The 25,760-nt window shown below is 43.7% G+C and overlaps 3 protein-coding genes and 1 long non-coding RNA gene across 6 annotated transcripts in view; 3 read left to right on the top strand and 1 right to left on the bottom strand.

Annotated features, from left to right (window-relative positions):
* lsp1a (lymphocyte specific protein 1 a) overlaps nt 1–4,350 on the top strand; it is a 26,239-nt gene extending 21,889 nt beyond the window's left edge. For 2 of the 3 annotated variants that reach the window (XM_079276819.1, XM_079276820.1), the window contains one exon: nt 3,557–4,350. In XM_079276819.1, coding sequence (XP_079132945.1) covers nt 3,557–3,576 — 20 coding nt within the window. In that variant the 3' untranslated portion in view covers nt 3,577–4,350. The remainder of the gene's footprint in view (nt 1–3,556) is intronic. The other variant, XR_013772290.1, reaches the window with a different exon arrangement.
* Nucleotides 1–7,523, bottom strand: part of prr33 (proline rich 33) — a 9,087-nt gene extending 1,564 nt beyond the window's left edge. Inside the window, exons 1-3 of the mRNA XM_079276728.1 lie at nt 7,435–7,523; nt 7,055–7,102; nt 1–3,056 (exon numbers count right to left, since the gene is read on the bottom strand). The exon at nt 1–3,056 is cut by the window's left edge and continues 1,564 nt beyond it. Coding sequence (XP_079132854.1) covers nt 33–3,041 — 3,009 coding nt within the window. The 5' untranslated portion in view covers nt 3,042–3,056; nt 7,055–7,102; nt 7,435–7,523 and the 3' untranslated portion in view covers nt 1–32. The remainder of the gene's footprint in view (nt 3,057–7,054; nt 7,103–7,434) is intronic.
* Nucleotides 7,524–10,678: 3,155 nt separating this feature from the next.
* Nucleotides 10,679–13,614, top strand: LOC306783369. Its single transcript, XR_013772294.1, has 3 exons — nt 10,679–10,817; nt 12,551–12,591; nt 12,769–13,614. It is a non-coding gene; the product is annotated as an uncharacterized lncRNA (long non-coding RNA).
* Nucleotides 13,615–13,826: 212 nt separating this feature from the next.
* Nucleotides 13,827–25,393, top strand: LOC306782481 (troponin T, fast skeletal muscle isoforms-like; the record flags this gene model as incomplete). The annotated part of the gene is made up of 11 exons (XM_079275873.1): nt 13,827–13,971; nt 16,143–16,160; nt 16,899–16,917; nt 17,049–17,094; nt 17,189–17,305; nt 17,686–17,763; nt 18,066–18,179; nt 20,202–20,314; nt 20,430–20,520; nt 21,468–21,508; nt 25,027–25,393. Coding segments are annotated over 11 exons (816 nt in total), but the record flags the coding sequence as incomplete, so codon positions are not given.
* Between the last annotated feature and the right edge of the window lie 367 nt (nt 25,394–25,760).

Here is a 25,760-nt window from a genome sequence, read left to right on the forward strand (position 1 = left end):
TGTGTGTGTGTATATATGTGTATTATATTAGCTTAAGTAGCGGCAAACCCCTTCGCTTTTCTATTAAAGTCTTTTGGTTCCTCGTCTTTACCTTTGCGCCCAATCAGACCCATTTCAAAAACAGTTGCAATTTTCGTCACCGGCCTCGACGCCGCTTCTTTGAGCCTTTTAGCGTCAAACTTTGGACGAAAAAGCAGCAGAGGCAGCCGGTGCGCAAACGAAGGAATCTCTTTCGACTCGTCCTTTTGCCCTTGCTCCTTCTCCTCCGCCTCGCTTTTGTTCAGCTCGATCTGGTGCATGATGTTCTCTTTTGTGGAAAACATTTGGAAGAGGACGGCGTTCCACATCTTTGCTGCTACGGGAGCGTCTTTGGTTTCGTTCTCGTCCTGAGTGCCGGGCTTGTCGACGGCCTTCTCGTCGGCCTTTTGCACCTCGCTCTGGTCCGGCCCAGCGGTCTCCTTCTGAGAGCTTATCTCTGGAAATTTTGGCTCCTCTTGCTCCACAACCATGTGCTTCTTGAGTCGGGACCAACCGCTGACTTTGGATTTCATGCCCTTTGGTCTTTGTATGACCTTAAGAAGGGGTTCGGCCGGGAGGGATTCATCGCCTTTCTTTTTCTCAGGTGCAGATATAACTGCCGACGCTGATTCTGCTTTCTTATCTTTGCCTTCACTTCCTGTTGACTCAACTGCAGACGTCGGAACAGGAAGAGCGGGCGCTGCAGTGCTTTGCTTGGAACCTTTGGCTTTAGTCTTGGTGGCGGCCGCAACTTTCGCCGGCTCTTTTTCATCTGAGACGTCAGCTTTTGTCTCATTTCCAGATTTCTGGACTTTATCTTTGCCTAAAAGCTTTCTTACTGTCTTCAAAGGATCCTGATCGTTACTTTTGAGCAGAGGATGTTTGGTTTCCGAAGGTTTCGTCTTTGGTTTGGCGACTTCCTGAACTTGTGTTTCGGCTTTCTGTTTCTCAAGAGATTTACCCTCTGCTGTTGGAGGTATAGCCTTAGGTGTTTCTTGAATCACCGTTTTTTCTTGTTTTGCTGCAACCCGACAGATTACCGTACTTGTCTCTTGTGTTGACGTTCCTGAGGTGTCAGATGCTTCCGAAACAACAATAGTAGGGATTGAAGGGGTGATGGCAACTTTTTTATCTTCCACATGGGATTTATCTACATCTTTGGGGGTTTCTTTGGGTTTAGAAACCTTGGACGTCTTCACAGATTGTTCTTGGCTGGTTGTCTTACATTCTGCTGATTCCTCTATTGTAGCTTTAGCCTCCTCCTCAGTTTGCATCTTGAAACCGGAGATACCAAATGCTGGAGAGTAAGTTCTTATTCCGCCATAAGCAGCATATTCAGCTGGTGTCAATCCACGGTAGCTAGACTTTGACTTTTGAGCCACTTGGGTTGGCGTTTTAGGTCTCTGAAAGGCTACATGGGACACACCAGAAGGTGATGTCCCATATGTTGGTGTCTTTGGTCGTTTAAAGCCAGGTGACGTGGTCATAAGTCGGGATGCCTCGTATGTTGGAGTCTTGGGCCTCTGATTGCTGTATGAAGTCACTACCGGTGTTTTCGGCTCAGATGTTGGAGTTTTAGGTGTTTGAGAGTCAGCTGGAGCAGTTCTTGTCAGATCAGGCTCTGATTTGGACTTTGTGACGCTTTGTTGAATTGGTTTTACAGCAGGAGTGATATCTGAATGAATGTCCCCATTCAGTATTGTTTCAGTAGGCTTAGGTTCAATAGTCTTGACACTTTGGGAAGCAGACGAACTTCCCATAGCAGGAACAGTTTTGGGCGTTCTTGACATCTCTGGTTCTACTGTGATTGGCGACACTGCAAATAAGAGAGGATTGGGTCTTGAGACTTCAAAGACAGGCGTTGTAGGGCGAGACAAGTGGTATGCCGGGGTTCTAGGTCGTCCTGCTGAAGTTCTTGATGTTTGAAACTCAAAAGTTGATGTTTTAACTCTGATTTCAGCTGTTGGAGTTATGATTGCATTCATCTCCGCTGTTAGTGTCGTGCCTCTTTTAGTTTCTGAAGTTGCTGTTTTCCTCTTGGGATCCGTGCCCATTAAAGGAAGCTGAGCCATCGGTGTCTTACCTCTTCTGACCTCAGATGCTGAAGTCAAATCTAGTTTTATTTCTGTTGGGGTTTTACTATGAGGCAATGTGTTGCCAATAGCGGTTAATCCAGCTGTGTCATACACCGGTGGGGTCCTGGATAACTCGTAAAATGATGTGCTAGCTGTGTACATCCTAATTTGAGGGACATCAAACATCGGTTTGGGCGATCTAGAATGTTCGGTTGCTCTGAACGTTGGACGTGGACTTTTGGATCTGCCGTGCAGGGTCAACACAGTGAGAGGACGAATCACAGCTGTTGCTGAATCAGGAGTCAGACCTGGACTTTTTGTCTTTAGGGTTTCTCCAGCTGCAGCAGGTCTCACACCGGCATGAGTTTCAGCTACCGTGCTAAAAGCTGGCTTTTTCACTTCAGCAGCTGGTACTGTTGCCTCAGATACAAAAGAGGCTGGCAGAGATATTTTGGGAACCACCAACTCTGCAACTGGCCCTGGAACTGTGTTTCCAGGAAGGTGGGTCGATGCAGAATATGAGGAAACCGTAGGAACGTGCTGCGAGTACGAGTACAACGGGATTCCCACCGTCTGAGGCGAGAACCTCGCTCCTCTGCCGTAAGCTGCACGCTGCGGGTAAGGGGACGCCACGTGTTGGTACAGCGGCCTGACGGTGAACCGTGGAGGCTGCTGATCACTGTAGAGGCTGAACGGCGTCTCTGGAGTCTTGGGCGGGGTGGAGTGGTCGCTGTGCTCGAGGTCGGGGCTCGCTTCGTTCACCGGGGAAAGGTTGGAGCGGAAAAGCGCGGCGGGCTGCGGTACCTGAGCGGAGACCTTTTTCTTGGAGCTTCTCTTGAGGACCTTCTGAAGCCGAACATTGTCCTTTCCAGGCTTTGGCAGCAGGGGTGGGGGGTAATACTGGGAAAGCAGGCCCGGCTGGGCGAGGGCACCGTATGCGACAGCCATGAGTGCTTCAGCACGCTGTGGAGGGAAAAAAACAACTGTCAGAATATATAAAGAATATAATAAGTTCAGGCCAAATTGTCTGACTTCCAAGACTAAACCTCTGGACCTGGACTTCATTTTTGCTGCTACGATCACTGCAGCTGTACTAATATGTTAAAAGTATTGATATTTGTATTTGCATGCCAGGTTGGCAGTGAATCTTTCAAGTTTCGAAAGGTTTTAAAATGTCTTTGTGAACTTTTTCTCTGGTGCAAAACTGAACCGGTCTTGCAGCCTTTCAGTGGTTTGAAAGTTGCTTTTCTATCGTCTGACGTTTTTTTAAAGATCATGTAAACATCCCAAAATGTGTTAACAGGAAATGCAACAATACTCTTTCAAATCTTCGTTGATAAAACCTTTATGAACCAATAAAACCTAAAACTTAAGAAAACTAATAAAGGTAACTAAACTGACATTTGGACCACTTCAAAACATCTGCATATTTAACAATTTTTCTTTTTGTGTCTTTTTTTCAGATTTATATCATGACTACTGAGGAGGCGTCGTCTCTTCAGCTCTGTCAGTAGCAGCAAGACTCAATATTCCATTTATATCCAGTAAATCACTTTCTCTGACTCAGTTGGACGACTACAAACCAACAGCTCAAGTGCAAAAGATTTGATCGTCAAATGTCGATAATGTTGTTAATTTTCCTCTTTGTATTTTCTGACATTCAGTTTTTATTATGATGTATATATCTGACTGTACTCTTCTCTACAGTGTTTAGCTGAACCTTGATATCCGGTTGATCCTTGTATGATGGTGTGTAGGGAAACCTAAAAGTATTTTCATTTTCCATTCATGTAATTGATGGATCACAATTTTTTATATATTCTGTTCTGCACTTAAACTTTTGGCTTTCGAACAATCTGAATGGTTGATTTTGGGAACTTTGTCCAAACCTGTTACAGCAGAGTTTATACTGATGATGATGATGACACTGAAAGTATGAAAACTGAGATTTGAATGTCTTTGCTCACTTGTTGCAGCCCAAACACAGACATTGATTTGGTATCTGTTGCATTTCAACATTTATTACCTGATCTATACAATCAAACCATTGCTTTGTCTCTGTACTGCAGACGTTTCTCACTTTTAATATCCATGTACTGAGATTTCTGATTGGTTGTTTTTAATCCCTTTTCTTAAATAAATAAAACAATATTTTCTCATGTAGCTTTGACCTCCATTTTGTTTTTATATTTGTTTAACTATCGACTGCAGCCTGAACACGAGATGATACCCTCTACATCTGAAATGTTCAACAATGTAAGTTTTGCCCAGAGCAAAACATCTGGCTGAATCTCCATTAAAGCATCGATTCACGGTCCCCAAAGGATGATCTTTCATGATTTTGGTGACCCATTGAACTTTCCTGTAGCGCCACTATCGGGCTAACATTCCCTTTACTACACAAGAAATATCAAAATGTCATTTTTTGATGACATTCGTGCTCCACAGAGGATGAACCCTTAATGTGTAATGACTCCATGACAGAAAACGTCGGCTCAATGAGAAATCCAAACAAGCTTTGTTATCTCGAGATAACGGCATTAATAAGATTATAGCAAGCACAGATGTTCACTGCCTAGCAAGCACAGATGTTCACTGCCTAGCAAGCACAGATGTTCACTGCCTAGCAAGCACAGATGTTTACTGCCTCCGCACTTTGACACTCGTTCACCAAACGGCTTTGTTGTTCAGCCTGGCGATGCTAAAAGTCTATTCAAATAAAAACTATTTCTTTGAAGTTATTAAGGGCTTTACAAAAACGGCTCAAAGCGATCAGAGTTAAATAGAATATGATGAAATCAAATAAAATGCATTTTTTTCGTTTTTGTAATCAAATACCGTAATCGTAATCGTAAAAGCACAGAATAAATACAAATCAAGTTTGCAGAACATCTGTCCGATGGACTCCGATGCACTGAGGACGGCTGGTGTCTGTGGAAGGAGTCGGTTATTACGGCCTGAGATCAGCAGGAGAATCGAGCTGAACTCTTCCTGGATGATGTCACCGCCTCACAGCTGATCCGCTCGGACTCATTTTAGTTTGAGGAGTCGCGGCCAATCACCTGCTTGGCTTTTTTTAAGACTCCTGGCATTTTACAGGTCTCATCACTTTCCCCGAAAACACAATAAATCAGAATGCTGTGAAGCAGATGAGACGGAGGCAGGCCGTCAGAAACGAGCTCCACGTAAGAGGAGCACTGTGAAAGACGAGGGTAAAAGAACTGATATTATATTTCAGCATCAACTGCAGTTGACGTTTATTGTTATGAGTGCAGCATGTTTCTGGTATCTTTTCATGTAGGCAGCTTTGCACGTCTTTAGGATCCATTTGGAGTTATGATCCATGCTCAAAATGTATGAAATAATGAAGGTTTTAGGTTTCATTTTGGGTGACAATGCCCAACAAATGGTAAGAAAATGTCAATTCGTAACGTTACAAATGTGTAACTTCAGTTGTCTTTTCCATACAAGTTACGCGCAAATAAAATATTGAACAGAAGAAACATTGAGGTGATTTATCTGTTAGTGGAGCTAAAGACATTGCTAGAAGAAAAGTACTAAAATCTAAATTGTTCATCCTCTGGGGAGCTGGAATACGGTTAGAAAGTTTTATCTTTGTATGTTTTTTTGTGTTAAAGTTTGTTTGTTTATGTATTTTGCAGGGACAATGCCCACCAATCAACAGTTGAACTGTAAGTGAGCCACAGTTAGCCGGAGAGGATCATTTTCATCTGCTGTCCCCGGCCAGATGTTTGAAGGCAGCCGAATATTCATCGACACACAGACAGCAAGGTACAGACCAAACAATACACATATCAGCAAAGTGGGAAACTATCCTGATGACGGTGGTACATGAGTGAGAGGAGCTCAACAAAATCCTCAAGATTCATCTTCTGGGACCATGAACATCCAAATCTAGATCTATATAATGATGAAAATCAAAATGGTTCATCCTCTGCGGTGCTGGAACATGATAAAACGTTTCGAGCCAATCTGCAAGATTTTATTTTCATGTTTTTTGGATAGTGGAAAATGTGACCTGATGCTACAGGAAAGAGAGGTCAACAAAAACCAACAGGGTCCATCCTCTGGGGACTATGAACGTCCAAATCCAAATGTGTTTCATGGTGAATTGAATGGTCTGGCTAATGTTCTGTCCCTCGCCCATCGTTCCTAAACCTTAAATGTGTTGTGTTATTAGTTCCTGAAGAGGTAATGTTCTATCTCTATGAAATGTTTGATATTATATGTCAGCACTTTGTAGGCGGTGAGGTTACAGGTTTGTTTTCTGGCGTTCTGCTTCGTCAGGATCCTCTCGTTTCTCCTCCCACATGAACCCACTCATTTAGATGTGTGTGTATCTGCTGAGGGGGAAAGTGAATGCAGAGCATGTGACCTCATGACATCACAGCCCGGCGACACTGTCAGAAACATTGAGTAACACCCAATCACACGAGAGGACGAGACTTTCATGTTCCAGGATGGAGAAAGTGAGAAATTTGGTGGAACTTTTCTGTTTTTGTTTTTGTTTCCAACCCCGCTGAGAATGTCCTTCATGTAAAAATATCATTTGTGCAATCAGGATTCAGATATATGTTTATGGTAATAACTGACCATGCAGTCTGTACAAAAACAACAGTTTGATGTCGGCTTACTCTGCGTGTCACCGCAGTGAAATGTAGACCGGAGCTGGTTGTGTTTTCACGCCTCCCATCCTCCCACCTCCCTCCCTGAACCTGATGCCATTCGACACATGAGAGCCCCCCCCTCCTTTTAAGGCTCTGGTAGGTTCGGTATTTAGACCGCCTTCAGGATGCAAGTTCAAAAGAGGAAAGGGTAATAATAGCCGTGTAACAAAAACCAAGCTAGTCCACAACGGCCTCCTTCAGTGAATAAATCCACCACAAAAGAGGACGAAAGTTATGATGCATGATTTTTAGGTTGAAGAAGAAGGAACCTACCAGGTGAACACTTGTTGCCGATGTTCAAAGCGCCTCAAGCAGGTTCCCCTTGAAAGGACAGGAGAGAAGATTCAGCTTCAATGAGAGAATATCAAACTTGTATTCTTCACAATCACACAGCAGGAAGATTCAGACTGAGAGTTTCAGTCACGCCTCATTCCACATGACGGCGTGTTGTGCAGCCTCAGGGAGGAAGAGAGAGTGCGAGGCTAACACTCAGCACCAAACACCGACACATGTCAGATCTCTGATCAGAGGTCGGGAGGCCGATGGGGGGGGGGGGGGGGGGGTGCTGCATTCAACGCCCCCCCCCCCCCCCCCTTCCCGACGCTGCTAGCGGCTGCACCTGGAGAATAAAAGGTGTTGTAACGTGTGTTTACCTGTGTGACTGCTGCTCGGGGGGCTGCCGGCCCGGCTGCTGCCTGCTTGTCCCAGCACGGAGTGTCAGAACGGCAAATTCATGTTGAGCCCAACTCGAGCCCCCCCCCCCCCCCCCCCCCCCCCCCTCCTACAAATGGAAGGAACGGACGCCATGGTTGTCCAAAAATAAGTCCTGAGCCCCGTGAGCCGCTCAGAGTGACAGCGGGATCGAGGCGGGACGCTGCACGGACCACTGACCTTAGCTTTCACCACCTCAGGGTTCTAAAAGTAGGGGTCCCAGGCCCGCCCGGGGGTCCGTAGAAGATGTACTGGGGATACGGCAGTGGGGGCTCCAGAAAACGAATTTCACATGATTTGAATTCTGTGGAAATAGTGGATCTTGCAGCCCAGTATCATAGCAGGTTGTAAAACAGTCACAAAATGCAATCTATTGGTTTCACAGGGACACCAATTGTCTGTTTTCTTTTGTGTGAAAATAATGCCAATGAAAGTCAATTAGGAGCCTTACTGGTGCTGGACACAAATGAAATGCATGCATGTGACTAAGCAGCAGTAAGAGCAAGAGACGTACTTTAGAATATCCAAAGAGACCAGGCTTATTATATATAAACCTATTTTAAGCATATACGACAATAATAATACACATCATTTATTATCAGAAGATAAAAAATACTTTTTACGACTCCGGTGGGTCTCCTCTTAGTTTTTATTTTTGTTGGTCCAATTTACTTTATTTATTTAATTGTTTTTGCATTTTCTTTGGCAGCATTTTAATCCTCACAAAACCAACTCTGTTATCAAACCGTCGTCTTGATTACGTGAACTCGTTGAAATCTACCATCCATCGCTGTATCACGTTCAAGGGCCCTTCATGGGTTCTTCAGGAGGTTCTCGGTTTCTTTAAGGAGGTTTCAGGGGGGTTCTATCCACTAGAACCCATCCCGATTTGAAGTGAGTGACAAAGACACCCAGGGATCCAAGGTCCAGGAGACATTCATGGGGCTGTTATGTTGTGGATCCAGGAGTCAAGGACAGAGTTTAGGGCATCCTGAGGGGCCGTTCACACATTGCGCCTGAAAACCAATGGCAGCCTTCATCCTGTTATCCGAGGGGCTTGGGAGGATTGTGCTCCAGTCATGCCTGCCGGTACTAAGCAACCAAAACCTGGACGCTGCGATTGCGGCGACGATGATGAGGAAGTCCCTCACTGACCAAACCAAAGTCAAAACTAAGATGAATGGATTTCCAGCACCGTGAATCCCTCACAGGAGCGTCATCAGTTTGGCTGACCGTTAAACCGGATGTTGTGGTGTCCTTGGCTGGAAACGGGTGGAAGAAAGTCCTCTGCACTGATTGTTTAATTCTTGTCACATGACCTGTGGTGCGTTTCCCGCATTTATACAAAATTGCGATTTTTCCAATCTCTGTGTCGTGGACGTGCCTGAAAAAACATCAAATGGGCGTGGCAATAAATGCGGCATGCGTCCTTCAAGGGGGTTTATGTGACCCCTTGAAGGAGGAACCTTGGGGTGCTGGGTTGGCGATTCGATCCCCGACTCATCACTGCATGTGGAAGACACTGAACCCCAAGCTGCTCCCTGGGAGCTTCACAGCAGCTCACTGCTCCAAAATGTTTGGGATGGGTTAAACGTAGAGTCAAGTTTCATATAAAGCTGAATGTTTATGACGACTGTAGGAAGGATTAGGTTGTAGAGGTATTGCACCGATGTACCGAGGGGGTACCTGAATTCTTTGACGAACAGTCCTTTCGTTCTGGAGGTCCTCGTAGGGGGTTATGAGGTCTTTGAGATGTTCAAGTACTCCAACAGAAGGTTTTAAGGATCCTTCATGGGGTTACAAGGATCTTCGGGGGTTTCCTAATGGTCCTTCATGAGGCCATTGAATATCTCCTCTGCATACACAAGTATTTCTGGAGTCATTTTAGATGATTCATGAGGTTGAGGAGAGCTTTCAGGAGCCTTGTTTGATGTCCAGGTGTCCTCAAGAGGATTTTAGGATTCTTTTTATGGTTTCTATCGGCAGGTCTGGAGCAGGTCATACCTTAATGGGGCTCACATTGTGTTTGAGGAGGTGTAAGGTTACGTTTCCTCTCCTCCTGCAGTCTGGCAGAGTGCATGCAGTGCAGTGTACTACTGTTTCAGTGGTTTGTCTCTTGAGCGTAGACAGGCCAACTGTCAATCAGCAACAGCTCAATCAAACAGGAACTCTTTCTCTATTTGTGTTTTGAAACTCCCAACATGTCGGAGCCCCAAGACTCTCTGCTCGTTATTCTGTCATTGCAGCGCCCCCTGCAGGAAGATCACGGGGGTTCATTCAGGATCCCCGAGACGGTTCAACACCGACACTGGAATCACAGATGCTGCTTGTAAATCGAGCCGAGGAGTTTGCTGAATGATTCGTGCTGCAGCTCGTTTAGACTTGCAGCGAAACTGAAAGACATTAGCAACCGATCAGACTGATCCTCCATCAGGGGGCTGATTCCTGGAGGAATATTCTCTGCCGGAGTTCATTAAACACAATCTTTGATGGGGCATTGTTAAGGACAGAAACTACCGAAACATAAACTACAAACATTCACCAGCAAATACCTCACACAATAACTCAAGGACACAGATACGTTCATGTGTTTGCTATGACAGATCACACTGTGTGGAACGTCAAGCTGTCAAACACATACAGCACACATTTATTCTCAATTAAAAGTTTGATCTCATCGCATTGGTTTCCTTTAATTTCTCATGAAAACGGGGCTGATAGCAGGTGTGTGAACCGTTCTCAGTTGTTATTTCATGTTTTATCTTGTTTTTGGAGACCTAGACGGAGTGAAACAGTCTGAAGTAGATCCAGTGATTTCTTGGGGGACCAGAGAGTCAAAGAAAACAAGTGGATCAGAGGGATCAACGTGATGTTTCTTCCTCTTCTCGCCTCCTCTGACTGGACATTATGTGTATGCGTCCCAGAGTTCTTCAAGAGGTTCAGGATCACCAGCTGCCTCGCTCCCCTGACGTCGTCCTCTCGGTTCCCACTTGAAATTTGCTTGCCTTAAAATGCAGCCGCCCCAGAATAGCAACCTAGAGGGGCGTCTTGGCTGCCCCCCCCCCACCTTGTCCAAACTTGAGCCTCCCACCTTAGCATTCGACCCTTCCATCTCCTTATCGAGTGCCAGCGCTGGGAGGAGGGGGCACCGAAAGTCACGGACCCTGCCTGGCCTCGCCTCCGGGACGTCTCTCCGGCCAATGGGGAGGCCGAGCGGATCGCGTGTCACTATAACAGAAGGACATAATCAGCGCGGTAAGTTTGCAGAACCTTACAGCCAGTCTCGGCCAGCAGTGGGGAGCTCACTTCATTCAGCTTTTCAGAGGTAAGACAGTGAGTGAGTGAGTCAGTGAGTGAGTGAGTGTGGCAGAAGAAGGAAGCTCAAGTGTAATGTTCCCCCACCAAAAGAAATGTCCACCCAATCTGAGGACAGCTGAGTCCACATGTGTTAAAATCACGGCCACGACTGGAGAGGCTGGGGGTCGGGGTGGGACGGAACAGGCCTCCCTCTGAAGCCCAGAGAGAGAGCGATGCTTCTGCATTTGAGCTGGGCGGCGATTTTATCGAATTTGGTGTTGGACTGCAGAAAAGCTGTTGTTTTTGACACCTTGTAGTATTTTTGTATCTCCAAAATGAGATCTTTCATATTTTTTTGTGAGGTTTTAAACTTACCATTAAAATGTAAAAAAAATCATCGGGTTTCAAAAGTTCTGACATTCTTGCTGGACTTCGCTGGTCTCGTGTTGGGCTTTTGTTGTTTCCGGGTTTGGTCCGAGTCCAGCGACCCCAGCGGAGGTTCATACCTGAAGGATTTACAGAAGGCTTAAAGCCTTTGAAGCAGCTTTCCGCTGCAGGAGACAGAAGACGACACTAATGAGTTCTGCGACTTCATCCGGCGGTGAATGGTGTTCTTATTTCCGACATTTAAATCCAGGGGCTGGGGGGGGCACTTTGTTTTGCTTTGCTGGCTGATAGACGTTTGATGTTGTTGCTGATGTCCGCTGATGAAGCTGTAAATTGGGCGTGGCATGCGTACATTTAGGCCGCACATAGCCTGAGGATCAACACTTTAACATCTTGAACAGGAGCCAAAAAACCTTTTTACCCTCCCCGACCTCCATTGTTACACATGGTGTGAAGACAAATTTGGAATTTACGAGTTCCAAAGAGCAAATAGGAGGAAGCCTCCAGCATTCGCCCTTCATCCTTCACGTGGCCTTTCAGGGTTTACTTAGATTCCTCAGTCAGCAGGGAGCCGCGTGGGAAGATGATTGAAGGAACCATGTGAGCGCGACAAGGCCAGATAAGGAGATGAAGGTGGAATTATGGGTAGAGGGGTCCAGGGGAAGGAACCCAATCTTTCGGGTTCCCCCCCTCTGAAACGGGATCTGGGAAACTGCGCAGCTGTCAGTTGGAAATAGTTGCGACGGCATTCATGGTGGCCTCACGCTAATCTGACTAATCTGACATCTAACCGCTCGATCGACTGAAGTACGAAGACATCGGGGTCGTGTGTGTTTATCATCGATCAGATCCGGTCTGGACGTTAACAGCTGAGAGTGATTACAGACGGGATCAGAATTTGCCAGAAGAGCGATTCTAAAGATAAAACGTCTGTAACACCTTCGACCCCCCCCCCCCCCCCCCCCCCCCCCCCCCCCCCCCATGTTAACGTTAAACTGCTCCATCAGCAGTTGAAAACGGCCCGTTGGCATAAATCTAAGTTTGGCTTCTCACTTATCGTCAATGAAGCAGATTCATGACTGAGGATCGAATTTCAGCCTAAAGTTTTACCGCTATTAATAAACCCATTTTTGGGGATTTGACAAATTTGGAAACGTTTTTCCAAATACAGCATCCTCCAAATGATGACGATGAAAAACATGTCGGGATTTAATACAGATCTTATTTTTACATTTTCTGTGGTAGGGGGTTACATGTGAGGGGGGGGCAGCAGATATTTAAGACATCTGCAACTTAATCCGAGCTATAAATAACCAGCAGGGCTGCTCCTCGCTGCTTGCAGACAGACTTTGAGTCTCTTCTCTTCTCTTCCAGGTTGCAAAGTCCACTGTCACCATGTCTGACACTGAGGAAGTGTAAGTCCTTTCACATTTACCTCCACACAGCTTCACCTCCTCGCTTTGTCAACTCAAGGCCCACAGAGATATACTTCAGCGCTCTGGGGACCCTGAGTCAAGCTACTGTGCACATTCTCATGAACTTTCTCTTGTTTTGAATATTAATCTGAATTTTTTTGCCCCTCTTTTTTGCAGTGAGGTCGAGGGTAAGTCGCATCATTTTTTCCCTCTGTTTTAAAAATAAATAGATAATAAAATCCCCCCACAAATGAGCTTTTCAGGTACAGTCCGGAGTTCCATGCTAAATGAATCTGTGCCTGACTGATGTTACATTCCCTGTAGAGAAGTGTTTGCACTGGACAAATCCGTGTGTTCACAGGTTTGGCTTGACTCCCTCCAGATTCAAGTTGTGCAATAATGCTCTCTCCTTTTTTTGAAGCAAATCTGCTGAGATATATTATCGTCCCCCGCTGTTGCATGGTTGCAGGCACCAATGCTGGCCATCAGGACAGTGTCTCAATTTAAATTAAAGAATAAATAAAACTGCACTGACCTGTTTGGACAACAAGTCCTGCAGCTCTGCATGACAATCCTGCAACAGCACAGTCCTCCTGAGCTGACCAGCGTCTCCGACTGAAAGGTGACGAAGACATTAAAAAGACACTTTTGATCAGCCCAGGAGGACGGTGCTGTGTTTGCTTAGCATGGATCCCCAGTGTACCCACATTTTTGAATCTATATTCTGTCAAAAAATGGGTACAAACCTGGGATCTTTTGATGAATGTTCTTCTGCTCCTTTCTTTCTCGGACGGACGTGAAGAATACGATGGTAAGACGTAAACTCTAATGTCACTGATACTAATTTGTCGTTAGGGTTCATAGCCTACATTCCACATGAACCTTAATGTGGCATGCTGGTTAACACTAACTGAGATACATTTTTAAAAGGACGCAGTTAAGTCGTGTCCATCAGGGTCGATTTTGTCTCTTTTTTTGTCTTCGACCACGACTTGTCTTCAGGAATCAGTCCCATCTCATCCATCAATGACTGACCTTTTCCCTCCTGTAACTGCTTGCTGTCTCACATGCTTTAGCGCCATCCGGTGGCAGTTTCCGCCCAAACTGCCACTCCATGAACCTCTTTTTCATCTACTCATCGAACCACCTCTCTCCCTGTTCCCCCCTTTTCTCTACTTGCTTCCATTAACCATCTCACCGCCCTTCCTCTCCCCTGGTGACTCGCTGCATGTTGTGTAGCTGTACAAGAGGAGGTAGTAGAGGAAGTAGAGGTGGCCCCTGAGGCGGCCCCTGAGGCGGCCCCTGAGCCAGAGCCAGAACCAGAGCCAGAGCCAGAACCAGTGGTAGAACCAGAGCCAGAACCAGAGCCTGAGTTTGAAGGTATGTGGTATGGAAAGGGGGGAAGGGGGTATTCTATCATCCTTTCCCAGGCGACAGGTGCGCTCCGAAGGCTGCAGCCAGCCAGACAGACCCCACTAATCCTGACACCGCACACATGCTCATCATGTCTGCTAATGCTAACGCTACCTTCCTTTCATCTCTTGACAAATTCAAAGACGCCGCGTTTAGGCAGTGCTCAAATAGGGGCAGGATTTGGGATGTGAATACGTCTTATATCGATACAAACATGTGTTGAGATAATCATACCCAAAGCATTTTATAGTTACTCTATGACTAATATTTGAAAGTCCATATTTTTTGCACTTAAACTCATGTTTTAGGCTGATATAAAGAGCCACAGTCCTGCACCACTATATACGTTAGCGTATGTACCTTTAGCTTTTGTCCCGCTAGCTCTTATTCCACTAGCTTTTGTCCAATTAGCTCTTGTTCCATTAGCCTTTTTCCCGTTAGCTTTTAAACTATTAGCTTTTGTTCCTTAAGTTCATTTTCCATTAGCTTTTGTTACGCTAGCTCTTATTCCATTAGCTTTTGTTATGCTAGCTCTTATTCCATTAGCTTTTGTTACGCTAGCTCTTATTCCATTAGCTTTTGTTATGCTAGCTCTTATTCCATTAGCTTTTGTTATGATAGCTCTTATTCCATTACCTTTTGTTATGCTAGCTCTTATTCCATTAGTTTTTGTTATGCTAGCTCTTATTCCATTAGCTTTTGTTACGCTAGCTCTTATTCCATTAGCTTTTGTTATGCTAGCTCTTATTCCATTAGCTTTTGTTATGCTAGCTCTTATTCCATTAGCTTTTGTTACGCTAGCTCTTATTCCATTAGCTTTTGTTACACTAGCTCTTATTCCATTAGCTTTTGTTACGCTAGCTGTTATTCCATTAGCTTTTGTTATGCTAGCTGTTATTCCATTAGCTTTTGTTATGCTAGCTGTTATTCCATTAGCTTTTGTTATGCTAGCTGTTATTCCATTAGCTTTTGTTATGCTAGCTCTTATTCCATTAGCTTTTGTTATGCTAGCTCTTATTCCATTAGCTTTTGTTCAATTAGTTTTTGTTCTGTTAGCTTTTAAACTATTAGTTTATGTCCTGTTTTGCGAGTCCTGCAAATATATCCCATGCTGCCAGTAAATTAACAACTTAGCCAAGCATACCATATGCTAAAATGTTGGCATTCGTAGTGGTCAAATATATCGACTACAAACAGAGAATATTTGAGGGTTTAAATTCTTAAAAAGGACTAATATTGGACTCTTTTATCAGTCTAATCCCACTTCTACTGTTCCACATGTACTCTAAGTACTTTTATTTAGCGTACATGGTTGCTTTCTCATTATTTGACTTCTAATGAAGTTTAACATCAGATTAAAGACATAAATTGTCTTGAGCAGCTTCTCTTGAGATGGTGTCTCAGATTTCATTCTTTTATACATTTTCCACTGTCGCACCATCTGATATTAAGCTCACATGCTGGGGGAAAGTCGGTGTTGCATTCACATGTTGTTTTGGTGAAAAAATTGCATTAAAAAAGAAAACGTGTTTGATTTAATGCCACAAAATGTTTGGTTTAATGCCAAACTCTTGACACCTATAAGGTGTAATCTGCTGCCATGTTCAAAACTGTCACTGCATCCTACACGTCTACCCCGACTGTCCAGCTTTAGTTTGACATTTCTGAAGTTGCACGTGCATTCAGGTGATTGTTAAAGGAATCCTACTTGTTGAGCTGTTTGAAGGTGAAACTGTGGCTTCAAAAGAATTTTTTTAATATTTCTTTGGTAAATTCTCAAATATTAGCCTTTTATTTACCTAAAACTGACCTTAATCAGTCTTATAATACAGGCTTTTACTTAAAAACGTCCATATTTTATATGTATATTTTGACACATTGTAGCTTCCCTTAATTTTGCAGTTGCTTCCAGTTTTTATTTCTAATCTCTGTTAAACTACCGTTAAATTATAAGCAACTTCCAAAGCTTTAAAAGCCTTTATTTGTTCGTGCTGGTCTCTTAATATCGGTTATTATTTGAGAATTCACAGTTGTTTCATTTTGTAGTTTCTCTGTTAAACTGATGTGCTGCTCTCAGAGCTCTTGCTAATGCGTTTTGTCTATTCTGCTCTTTCGTTTTGGATGCTTGCTGCATGCAGAGACCTTGGAAGAGGAAGGTATGTTGATTTGGAAAAACATAAATTCTGACGAATCTGTAATCATTCATTCTGGTTTTGGGAGGACCACGGTGTCTGACGTCTGTACCTCGGGGGAACGCCTGCTGGTCACAAAAATGTCTGTCAAACAATCCAGAGCGCTGCCCAACTGGCACTGAGAGTTTGAAATTCTGAACAAAAAAACTAAAAACACAATTTTAAAAACCTTATGGAACAAGTTTTCAGATTAAAGCTGCTAGTGGAGAAAAAGGGTGAAAGAATACGAGATGCTAACACGACCCCAGCGTTAAACTCTTTGCTGTGCTACTCGTCTTCTGCATGGCATGGATGGGGGGGGGGGGGGGGGTACTTTGTGTTGCTTGTGAAAAATGGTTTTGGGGTCAAGCCAAAAAAAAACACGACACACATCGTACGGTACATAAATGTCAGTTTCTTTAGACACACGAGGCTCTTTTTGTGTAATAATTCCACATTGTGTTTCCGTGACGTCACTCACAGCAACATGCTTCTTTGATATCCACAAAGCTTCTGTTCATTTGTGACGTTTTCAATAGTTTGCTCCTCTTACAGTGTTCACCTGTTGTTCTGACCCTGATGTAACCACTGAGGCTGTTTTTTGATCTTGTTTTTGTAAACATGCAGTGTAATCCATGCACTGCTGAGAGAAAGTGAAATAGTCGGCTTTGTTTCTAACCCCATGACATGTACTTGTCCCCTCTTCGTTTCCTAACCCTGCAGAGGAGAAGCCAAAGTTCAAGTAAGTTTCCTTCTCGTGCACTTCAACATGATTTCTGCAGACATTTCCACCGAGACGTTGTGCTGAAAACAAAGAAGCAATAAAACAACATTGAAATCAGTGCACTCAAGGTGAGAACTCTCCTCCTTTAGGCCCAGCGCTCCTAAAATCCCCGATGGTGAGAAAGTGGACTTTGATGTAAGTGGACCTTAAGTGACGGATTGAAGGGTTTCTGTCCGGGCTTTGACGTGCGTTTGGCTGAAGGTTTGTTTTCTGTGCTTCTGACCTGCAGGACATCCAGAAGAAACGTCAGAACAAGGATCTGACGGAGCTGCAGGGTCTGATCGATGCTCACTTTGAGGGCAGGAAGAAGGAGGAGGAGGAGCTGATCGGCCTCAAGGACCGGATTGTGAGTCTTCAGCGAGAGCCTTTTTAAACCCCACCGATGATGAAGTCTGCTCTCCTGACAATGACGTCCGAATACAATCGATGGTCAATCATGTTCCGAGGGGATCGTATGTCAGCCCAGCGCCGTGCGCATGGTTCTGTTGTCTAAACCGAACTGTTGGTTATTTCAAGGCCAACCATTCTGTTTGTTCCTTGAGCTAACAAAGTGGTTTTGTTGCCTTGAATTAACTTTCGGGACGCAAAAGCTGACAGTTTGGGTCCCTGAACAGGAAACAGTAACTTGAATCATGGAACAGAAACGTCCTTATTTGAGGGCGTAGACCGTGATGTGTTTACCTGCAAACAACAGAACTGTGGAACAATATTTACTGATGTTTGCAGGAGAAGCGTCGTGCTGAGAGAGCCGAGCAGCACAGAGTCCGGTCCGAGAAGGACAAGGAGCGCCAGGCCAGACGTGAGGTTCGTGGTTCTATCTTCTTCTTCTTCTTCTTCAACCCTTAAGCCCTCAAACCCTCGGGGGGGGGGGGCTGCCTGTTCTGACGTTGATTTGCACATGCATAACTAAAATCACAGTAACACTCTGGACAGTTTAAATAGATGTCTGTGTACTTCTTTGATAAGCAGAGGGGCTTCAAGGGTCTAAATCATGTTTCAATAATCATATTCGTGGTCTCGTGGAGGGTGAGTGAGCGGTGGAGTCGGACTCGGAGGTCTCACTCTGACTCGTTTTCATTTTTCTTTTCTTCTTTGGTGTGAACCAGGACGAGAGGCGGATCAGGGAGGAGAAGGACCTGCAGAAGAAGTCAGACGAAGACGCAAAGAAGAAGTCGGCTCTGTCCAGCATGGGCTCCAACTACAGCAGCCACCTGCAGAAAGTCAGTACACAGTAGTACCGCCTGCAGAAAGTCAGTACACAGTAGTACCGCCTGCAGAAAGTCAGTACACAGTAGTACCGCCTGCAGAAAGTCAGTACACAGTAGTACCGCCTGCAGAAAGTCAGTACACAGTAGTACCGCCTGCAGAAAGTCAGTACACAGTAGTACCGCCTGCAGAAAGTCAGTACACAGTAGTACCGCCTGCAGAAAGTCAGTACACAGTAGTACCGCCTGCAGAAAGTCAGTACACAGTAGTACCGCCTGCAGAAAGTCAGTACACAGTAGTACCACCTGCAGAAAGTCAGTACACAGTAGTACCACCTGCAGAAAGTCAGTACACAGTAGTACCACCTGCAGAAAGTCAGTACACAGTAGTACCGCCTGCAGAAAGTCAGTACACAGTAGTACCACCTGCAGAAAGTCAGTACACAGTAGTACCACCTGCAGAAAGTCAGTACACAGTAGTACCACCTGCAGAAAGTCAGTACACAGTAGTACCACCTGCAGAAAGTCAGTACACAGTAGTACCGCCTGCAGAAAGTCAGTACACAGTAGTACCGCCTGCAGAAAGTCAGTACACAGTAGTACCGCCTGCAGAAAGTCAGTACACAGTAGTACCACCTGCAGAAAGTCAGTACACAGTAGTACCACCTGCAGAAAGTCAGTACACAGTAGTACCGCCTGCAGAAAGTCAGTACACAGTAGTACCGCCTGCAGAAAGTCAGTACACAGTAGTACCGCCTGCAGAAAGTCAGTACACAGTAGTACCACCTGCAGAAAGTCAGTACACAGTAGTACCACCTGCAGAAAGTCAGTACACAGTAGTACCGCCTGCAGAAAGTCAGTACACAGTAGTACCGCCTGCAGAAAGTCAGTACACAGTAGTACCGCCTGCAGAAAGTCAGTACACAGTAGTACCGCCTGCAGAAAGTCAGTACACAGTAGTACCACCTGCAGAAAGTCAGTACACAGTAGTACCACCTGCAGAAAGTCAGTACACAGTAGTACCGCCTGCAGAAAGTCAGTACACAGTAGTACCACCTGCAGAAAGTCAGTACACAGTAGTACCACCTGCAGAAAGTCAGTACACAGTAGTACCACCTGCAGAAAGTCAGTACACAGTAGTACCACCTGCAGAAAGTCAGTACACAGTAGTACCACCTGCAGAAAGTCAGTACACAGTAGTACCGCCTGCAGAAAGTCAGTACACAGTAGTACCACCTGCAGAAAGTCAGTACACAGTAGTACCGCCTGCTGTACAAGTATCTGCACAGCAGTGGTGTACAGTCACTCAGCTCCTCGAGTATCTTGATCTTATGTACGGAAGCTCGAAGCGGTTGAATGATTTTAAAATGATTTCGTTTCATAAGGTTTTAATTTGCCATGATCTTGTCGTTATATGGTCTTCTTTGCTATCTAACAAAGCTCTTTTCCTCGAGTTGAATCATGTCCCTTTAGGGCTTCCGTCCTTATGTTACTTTACACTTTGATTCCACTATTTCAGAGGTAAATATTGTACTTTTTACTGCTTTTATCTCACAGCTTTAGTTCCTTTTCAGATTAGGATGTTGAAAAGCTAAACTCACAGGATAAAACTAGCTTAATCTCAGTCGGCTGCATATTTACAACAGCAGAACTTGTAAAACTGACAACGTATCATCAGTAGTTTCACTTTACATACACTCATAATACTTACATACTTATTTAAATAAGTCGGAATACCATCTTTGAATACTCCATTGCAAGCAAAAGTCCTGAATTGAAGTATTATCAAATGTACTTTAAGTATTAAAAGTGACGGAAAAGCTCATTTATTATGTCGACATTACTCTTCAGCTTTTATCACGTCGTAGTTCGTCAATGTGGAGCCAATTTGAGATCCTTAGTACACTAGAAATACTGCGTCACATGTCAGCAGATATGCAAAAAGTAACTAAAAGTGTCAAATGAATGTAGTGAAGTATAAAGTGCTTTTCCTCTGAGATGAAAGTACTGCTGTTAACCTGTAAACACCCTGAACAGGCTGACCAGAAGAGAGGAGGAAAGAAAGAGACTGAGCGAGAGAAGAAGAAGAAGATCCTGGCCGCCAGACGCAAGCAGCTCAACATCGACCACCTGAACGAAGACAAGCTGAAGTACGACTCACAGCTCAGCGTTCACGTCTTCAGAGCATCGCGGGCGATGAAAGGAACTCTCTGCACTTCAAAGAGTTTATTCCTCTTCGTCCGTGTGTTCCTGTGTTTCCTGCAGGGATAAGATCACCGAGCTGCACGAGTGGATGAGCCAGCTGGAGTCTGAGAAGTTCGACCACATGGAAAGACTGAAGAGGCAGAAATATGAGGTGAGCCCCCCCCGCTGGGCAACAATATTTAATATGTTTATTGTTCGTGCTGGAGCTTCTCAACCTGAGGTCAAGGTCCCGCTATGGGTCACTGGAAGGGAACAAGGGGGACGTTTCTATGCGTCTTAAATTCTTTGTTTTATTTAATTTATGGAACATATTTGTTGTTAAAATCTACAATATGAAAAACAAAATCAGGGGAATTATTGAGGCTAAAAGCAGAATTATTGGTTGGAAGAGGTTGAGGAACTCTTTCAACATCAGCATCGCTAAAAGGTTTTGTTTGTCTTTTACTTTTAACTTCCCCGTTACAGATGCTTAGTGACACAAAAAGTAACGTTGTAACGTGAAGACGGGAGTTTATTCAAGAGTTCATCCCGCTCATGATGCATTCCTATTTAAGAGTCGATACTTCAATATCTTTATTTTCTTAAGAACATCTTATTTGCAGGTAATTGTTGAATGCAGTCTGTTACTAAAGCAATCTTCCATTTTCTTAAAGGAACAATTTTAAAACGCCGCTAAAGAACGTACAATTACAATTATTTACTTTAAAAATGTTCTTTCAGTCATTTAGCATTGACTTGCTGGATATTTAGATTCCTGATTCATAGTTCTTGTTCTTGTGGTTGAGAGTTGTCGCGGTTAATTAAGTTGAGTATTTTTGTCTTCTCTATATCTTCTAAAATATGGAAGAAAAGTTGTGCTTTGTCAGGTATCGTATCATTACTCAGCCTTCAATGCACTGAATCAACATATTCCTCCACAGATCTGTCCTCGGTATGTACTCTGATCTACACATTTAAAACCCACCAATCCACACTTTTCCCAGACTGTAGCAGCTCTTTGTTGTTGTTGTTGTTGTTGTTGTTGTTGATGATGGTGAGCATCCAGCCGAGCGGAGCCTCCGGGTTTGAACCCTCGATGTGCTCTTTGATTCCCTGCAGGTTACAACCCTGCGTAAGCGAGTGGAGGAGCTCAGTAAATTGTAAGTAGAGCCGAGCAGCAGCAGGTTTGAAAGGCTCGCTGCATGTTAGCATGAAGGCTCGTGGAGAACCACAGCGCCCCCCGATGGCCGGGAGAGGACACGACACACCAGCAGGAGGGAGCAGGCTGAGAAGAGGGAACTGAAGAGTTTGTTTTCCAAAACCTGAACATCCGCTGTGGAAAAAGACAATCAGACGGTTAAATTCCCTTCATCTTGTTTCTGCTAAAGAAAGCACCAACGCTTCAGTTTCACTTGAAGTAAACAAAAGCACACATGAGTCAGTCTCAATGTTCTCAATGCGTAACAAAAACAGAACTTCAGTTCAAATGGAAACTCTTTGCTTCGATTCACATATTTTCATGCGTATTTTAGAAGTATTGCATTGGAAAAGCTATGAAATGCGTCAAATTTGCATTTCTTATTTGCAGCATTTCAAAAAGTTGATTAACTTTCCACATAAATTCTACATTAATAGGAGGGCAGTTATCTGTTGTGTAACTACAGGAATTTGTTGTCAAAATTAGATATGAAGACATTTTTCTCCCTATAATGTAAAAGAATTGAGGACACATCTGAGCTTCCGTACATAATTTACACAAACTTGAATTGAATGAATGTAAAGAGTGTGAAGGGAATAGTTCTATGAAAGAGTTACGTTACCTTCCATCCTTTCCAAAGGTCTCTTCAGATGTATTTCTTTATTGTCATTTAATTAGCAATGTCACTTTGGAAGCAAACTCTTCAGTTGAAAGCAGATGAATGATCTGAAGTGGGCGTAGTGTGTGTAGTGTGTGTAGTGTGTGTAGTGTGTGTAGTGTGTGTAGTGGGTGTAGTGTGTGTAGTGTGTGTAGTGTGTGTAGTGTGTGTAGTGGGTGTAGTGTGTGTAGTGTGTGTAGTGTGTGTAGTGTGTGTAGTGGGTGGTGAGCCCCTCCGGTCTGGATGTTTAGCATCACAGAGCTTTGGGTTCAGGTGTGTGAGCGAACAGGTAAGTCGGACTTTCAGAGGTTTCAGAGCCGAGTCTCTCTGAAACGTCCACGTTTCTTCTGTTTGTCGGGGAAACCACGACGGGCGTCTCAATGCAACGATGATCAGACAGTTTATCATCAGTAATAGTTTGATCAGGAAGTTATGTAATTCCAGATTTGAGCATTGATAGCATTCAGTGTCTTTCAGGACATTCTACAATTACAAATCACATGAGCGTGAGCACGAAGGAAACACTGATCACGTGCATTGGCCCCCATCTTGGTTTCCCATGATGCCTCAGCCCATGGAGCCGGTGGAGGAGAGCAGAGGGAAGTCCTTTTGCTTGCAGGTAAATGTGTTAAAGCTGCTGCTGCGTCGTTCTTCAGGCTCTCGTGAGTTACAGAAGCAGTAAGTACCGGTGGGCTGATCCTCAAAGAACGTAACTCCCACCCGTCTGCGCGAGCCTTCCCTTATTCAGACTGTTTCATGTGTTTTATTTAAACTGGATACTGGAAAGACAGATGTTTGCATGGTCGAGAAGATTCGTAGCTTCAGTCTATAAAACTGTTTTGTTTCGTTAAGTTTCAACATAATAGCCCAAAATCTGAACTCAGAGGTCATGTTGTCATCTCACGCTCGTCTCCACGACTGCGATGACGTCAGCTATTTAGGAATATTATATTTCTGCAGCACGTTGAATATTAAGTCATTAAATGAACAGGCTAATAAGCTGCAGTTTAATAGTTCAGCAGGCTAGCTGATCAGCTAACATATATACATATTATTAATTGGTTAGCTTGATTTAGCAATCTGTGTGCATGTTTTTACATTTCATTTTCCTGAGATATGTAATGTCCCAAACATATTATGTGTTCTATATCTTTTGTTTCCATTCGTAGCTGTTAACATCCTGGTATCGTCCAGTGTCGGTTATGTGAGGAGTGTTCACTGGCATTCTCTGAAGAATGATGGATAAACCTCTCAACAATTACTGGTCAATAACATGTAGATCGTGGAAACTCTTTGAGACTGAAAAATAAATCAAACGATGACAAAAACGATAGTTTTTAAGTCCAATGATGACCCATAATGGTACATCCTTGTTCCAGTGTAAAGGTCAGGGCGCTCCTCTTCATCCTTTACTTCTGTGTGTGTGTGTGTGAGAGACGTTACGACAGTAACTGAAAGTAATCACAGTAAGTTAGTGTTGGACGGTGGGACTCGGCCATGATTCATTCAATGTGCAGGTAAGTGTTGCACCAGTTTGTTCATTTTCTTTCTGCCTCACAGAGACGTCCGACCGGACTGTCGTAGACTGGAAATGTTCCCATTTCTTTCTCATTTTGCATGTGGTTTTTAAGTCATTTTGGAAAAAGGCACGCATGTAAAAATGACATTGTTTTGGTCCTTGAGAACTAAAATATTACTATTTCGTGATCTAGACAGTTTATTTTTTAATAATAGCAGCTTAAACACGAGAGCACCTGGCAAACTGTTTTGTTCCAATAAGTGAAACGTATTTTCCTCGTTCATTTACTTTTTAAATCGACTGTAGCAGGTAAACGTCAACCGCGCGGGAACGAGTCATTAGCTACGTTAGCTACGTTAGCTACCCACGATCGGATAAATATACAAACTAAACCTGTTACATGCAAACAAGACAGAAAGCTGAAGAATTAATACTCATCATATCGAGCTGACGGAATATATGTGAACAAGAGGGAGAGTGAGTGTTGTAGCTGCTTTCTGTGTCCGTTAGCATCCCGTTAGCATTCGTTAGCAGTGTGAACAAACTTCACTTTTGTGTTAAATTAAAGCGTTGCAGCATCAGCCGTGAGATTAATCTTTATCTCAGACCTTTAACGCTCCATATTCCCCTTCTTGGGCCCTTAAGTATCCATTTATTTAGAATTTCACTATTTCCCGCTTGACATTATATTGATATTGTTATCATATTTCATATCTTGTAAAAACATTAATCAATGTCAATTATATGTTACGTAGTCATATCTGATGCATCATTTTATGTTCTCTGTAATATTGTGAAGTTTTAATAATATATCGGTGGAAGCTTCAAATGAGCCGAGTTGGCTGTTTGCCTCTTCCTGCTCTGATATTATTTATCTCTGTTATGTTTGTTTATTGTTATTTTATTTTTGAAATTGTGTAAAATAAATAAATAAATAAACTAAACAGCCAACATCACATGGACGCATGCACTTTGAAAGACACCTTCCGTATACGCAGCATATTGAGAATCATCACGACGTGAAGTGGGCCGCCAGCAGAACGTTAACGAAAAGATTTAAGCTTCTTTTTGACCCTGCAAACTAGTTATTAGAATTAGTAAAAAGGGGAAAAGTATATTTTCTGAAAGGATTTGAACGACATCCTAGCAAACGAGCTAATCAACTGTGTACAAAATATCCACTTGTGTTTTCACGTATAGTTTATCTGTTTCCTGATCCGCACTTTAGACCTTTAGATGTTTTACAAATTTGTTCAACGCACGCCAGGTTTCTGACATTTTCTTGTTTTCTTTTGTATTACAGCAGCAAGAAGGGAGTCGCCCGCCGCAGAAAGTAAACCGTCTCAGAAAGCCGACTGCGATCGTGTCGGACACACGCCTGATGAAACAACGCACACGGCGGCGACGAAGCTCGTAGCTCAGAAGAAGAAGAAGAAGAAGAAGAAGTAACGCTGAGGTGGACTTCAACCCACGTCCTGACGCACAACCAGGAGCCTTCAGCTGCTGTTCAATAGGAATTAAAACAAAACAAAGAAAAACTCGATTCGCCATCACGCTTCCTCGTCCTCAGCTGTTTGGTTCTCAGAAGTTTTGTAAATAAAGTGTGACACTTCAAGCCATGTCTGTAGAGCTGTTGTCATTCACGTATCAATAAAGTTCAGTATTTTTCAGACAGTCGTTTGTTCAACACTGTTTTCTGACTGCAGAGTTGAATTGAACTTCGTCAGCAGGATGTCTGGAGGCTCTGCATTTAAACAACTAGCGCAAAGTCTCACACGTCTTTGTTTGACCCAAATGCTCTCAGCAGTAGAAGTAAAGAATAATGTTTTTAGGGTTTTATATTATTGTTTTCAGTATGAAAACATACAAATGCTGCAAAATATATATATATTTAAAAAGAAAGAAACTCTACAGAGACACAGATTCATCAGATGTTGGTCATAAAACTCATTTCATGCACTGAACCTCTTGAACACTGCCCATATTTTTAGGCCTCTGCTCGACAATTGCATACCCACACTAAAGAGAGTGTATTTC

This window comes from Melanostigma gelatinosum (assembly GCF_949748355.1).
Source record: "Melanostigma gelatinosum genome assembly, chromosome: 1".
Taxonomy (NCBI): Eukaryota; Metazoa; Chordata; class Actinopteri; order Perciformes; family Zoarcidae; genus Melanostigma; species Melanostigma gelatinosum.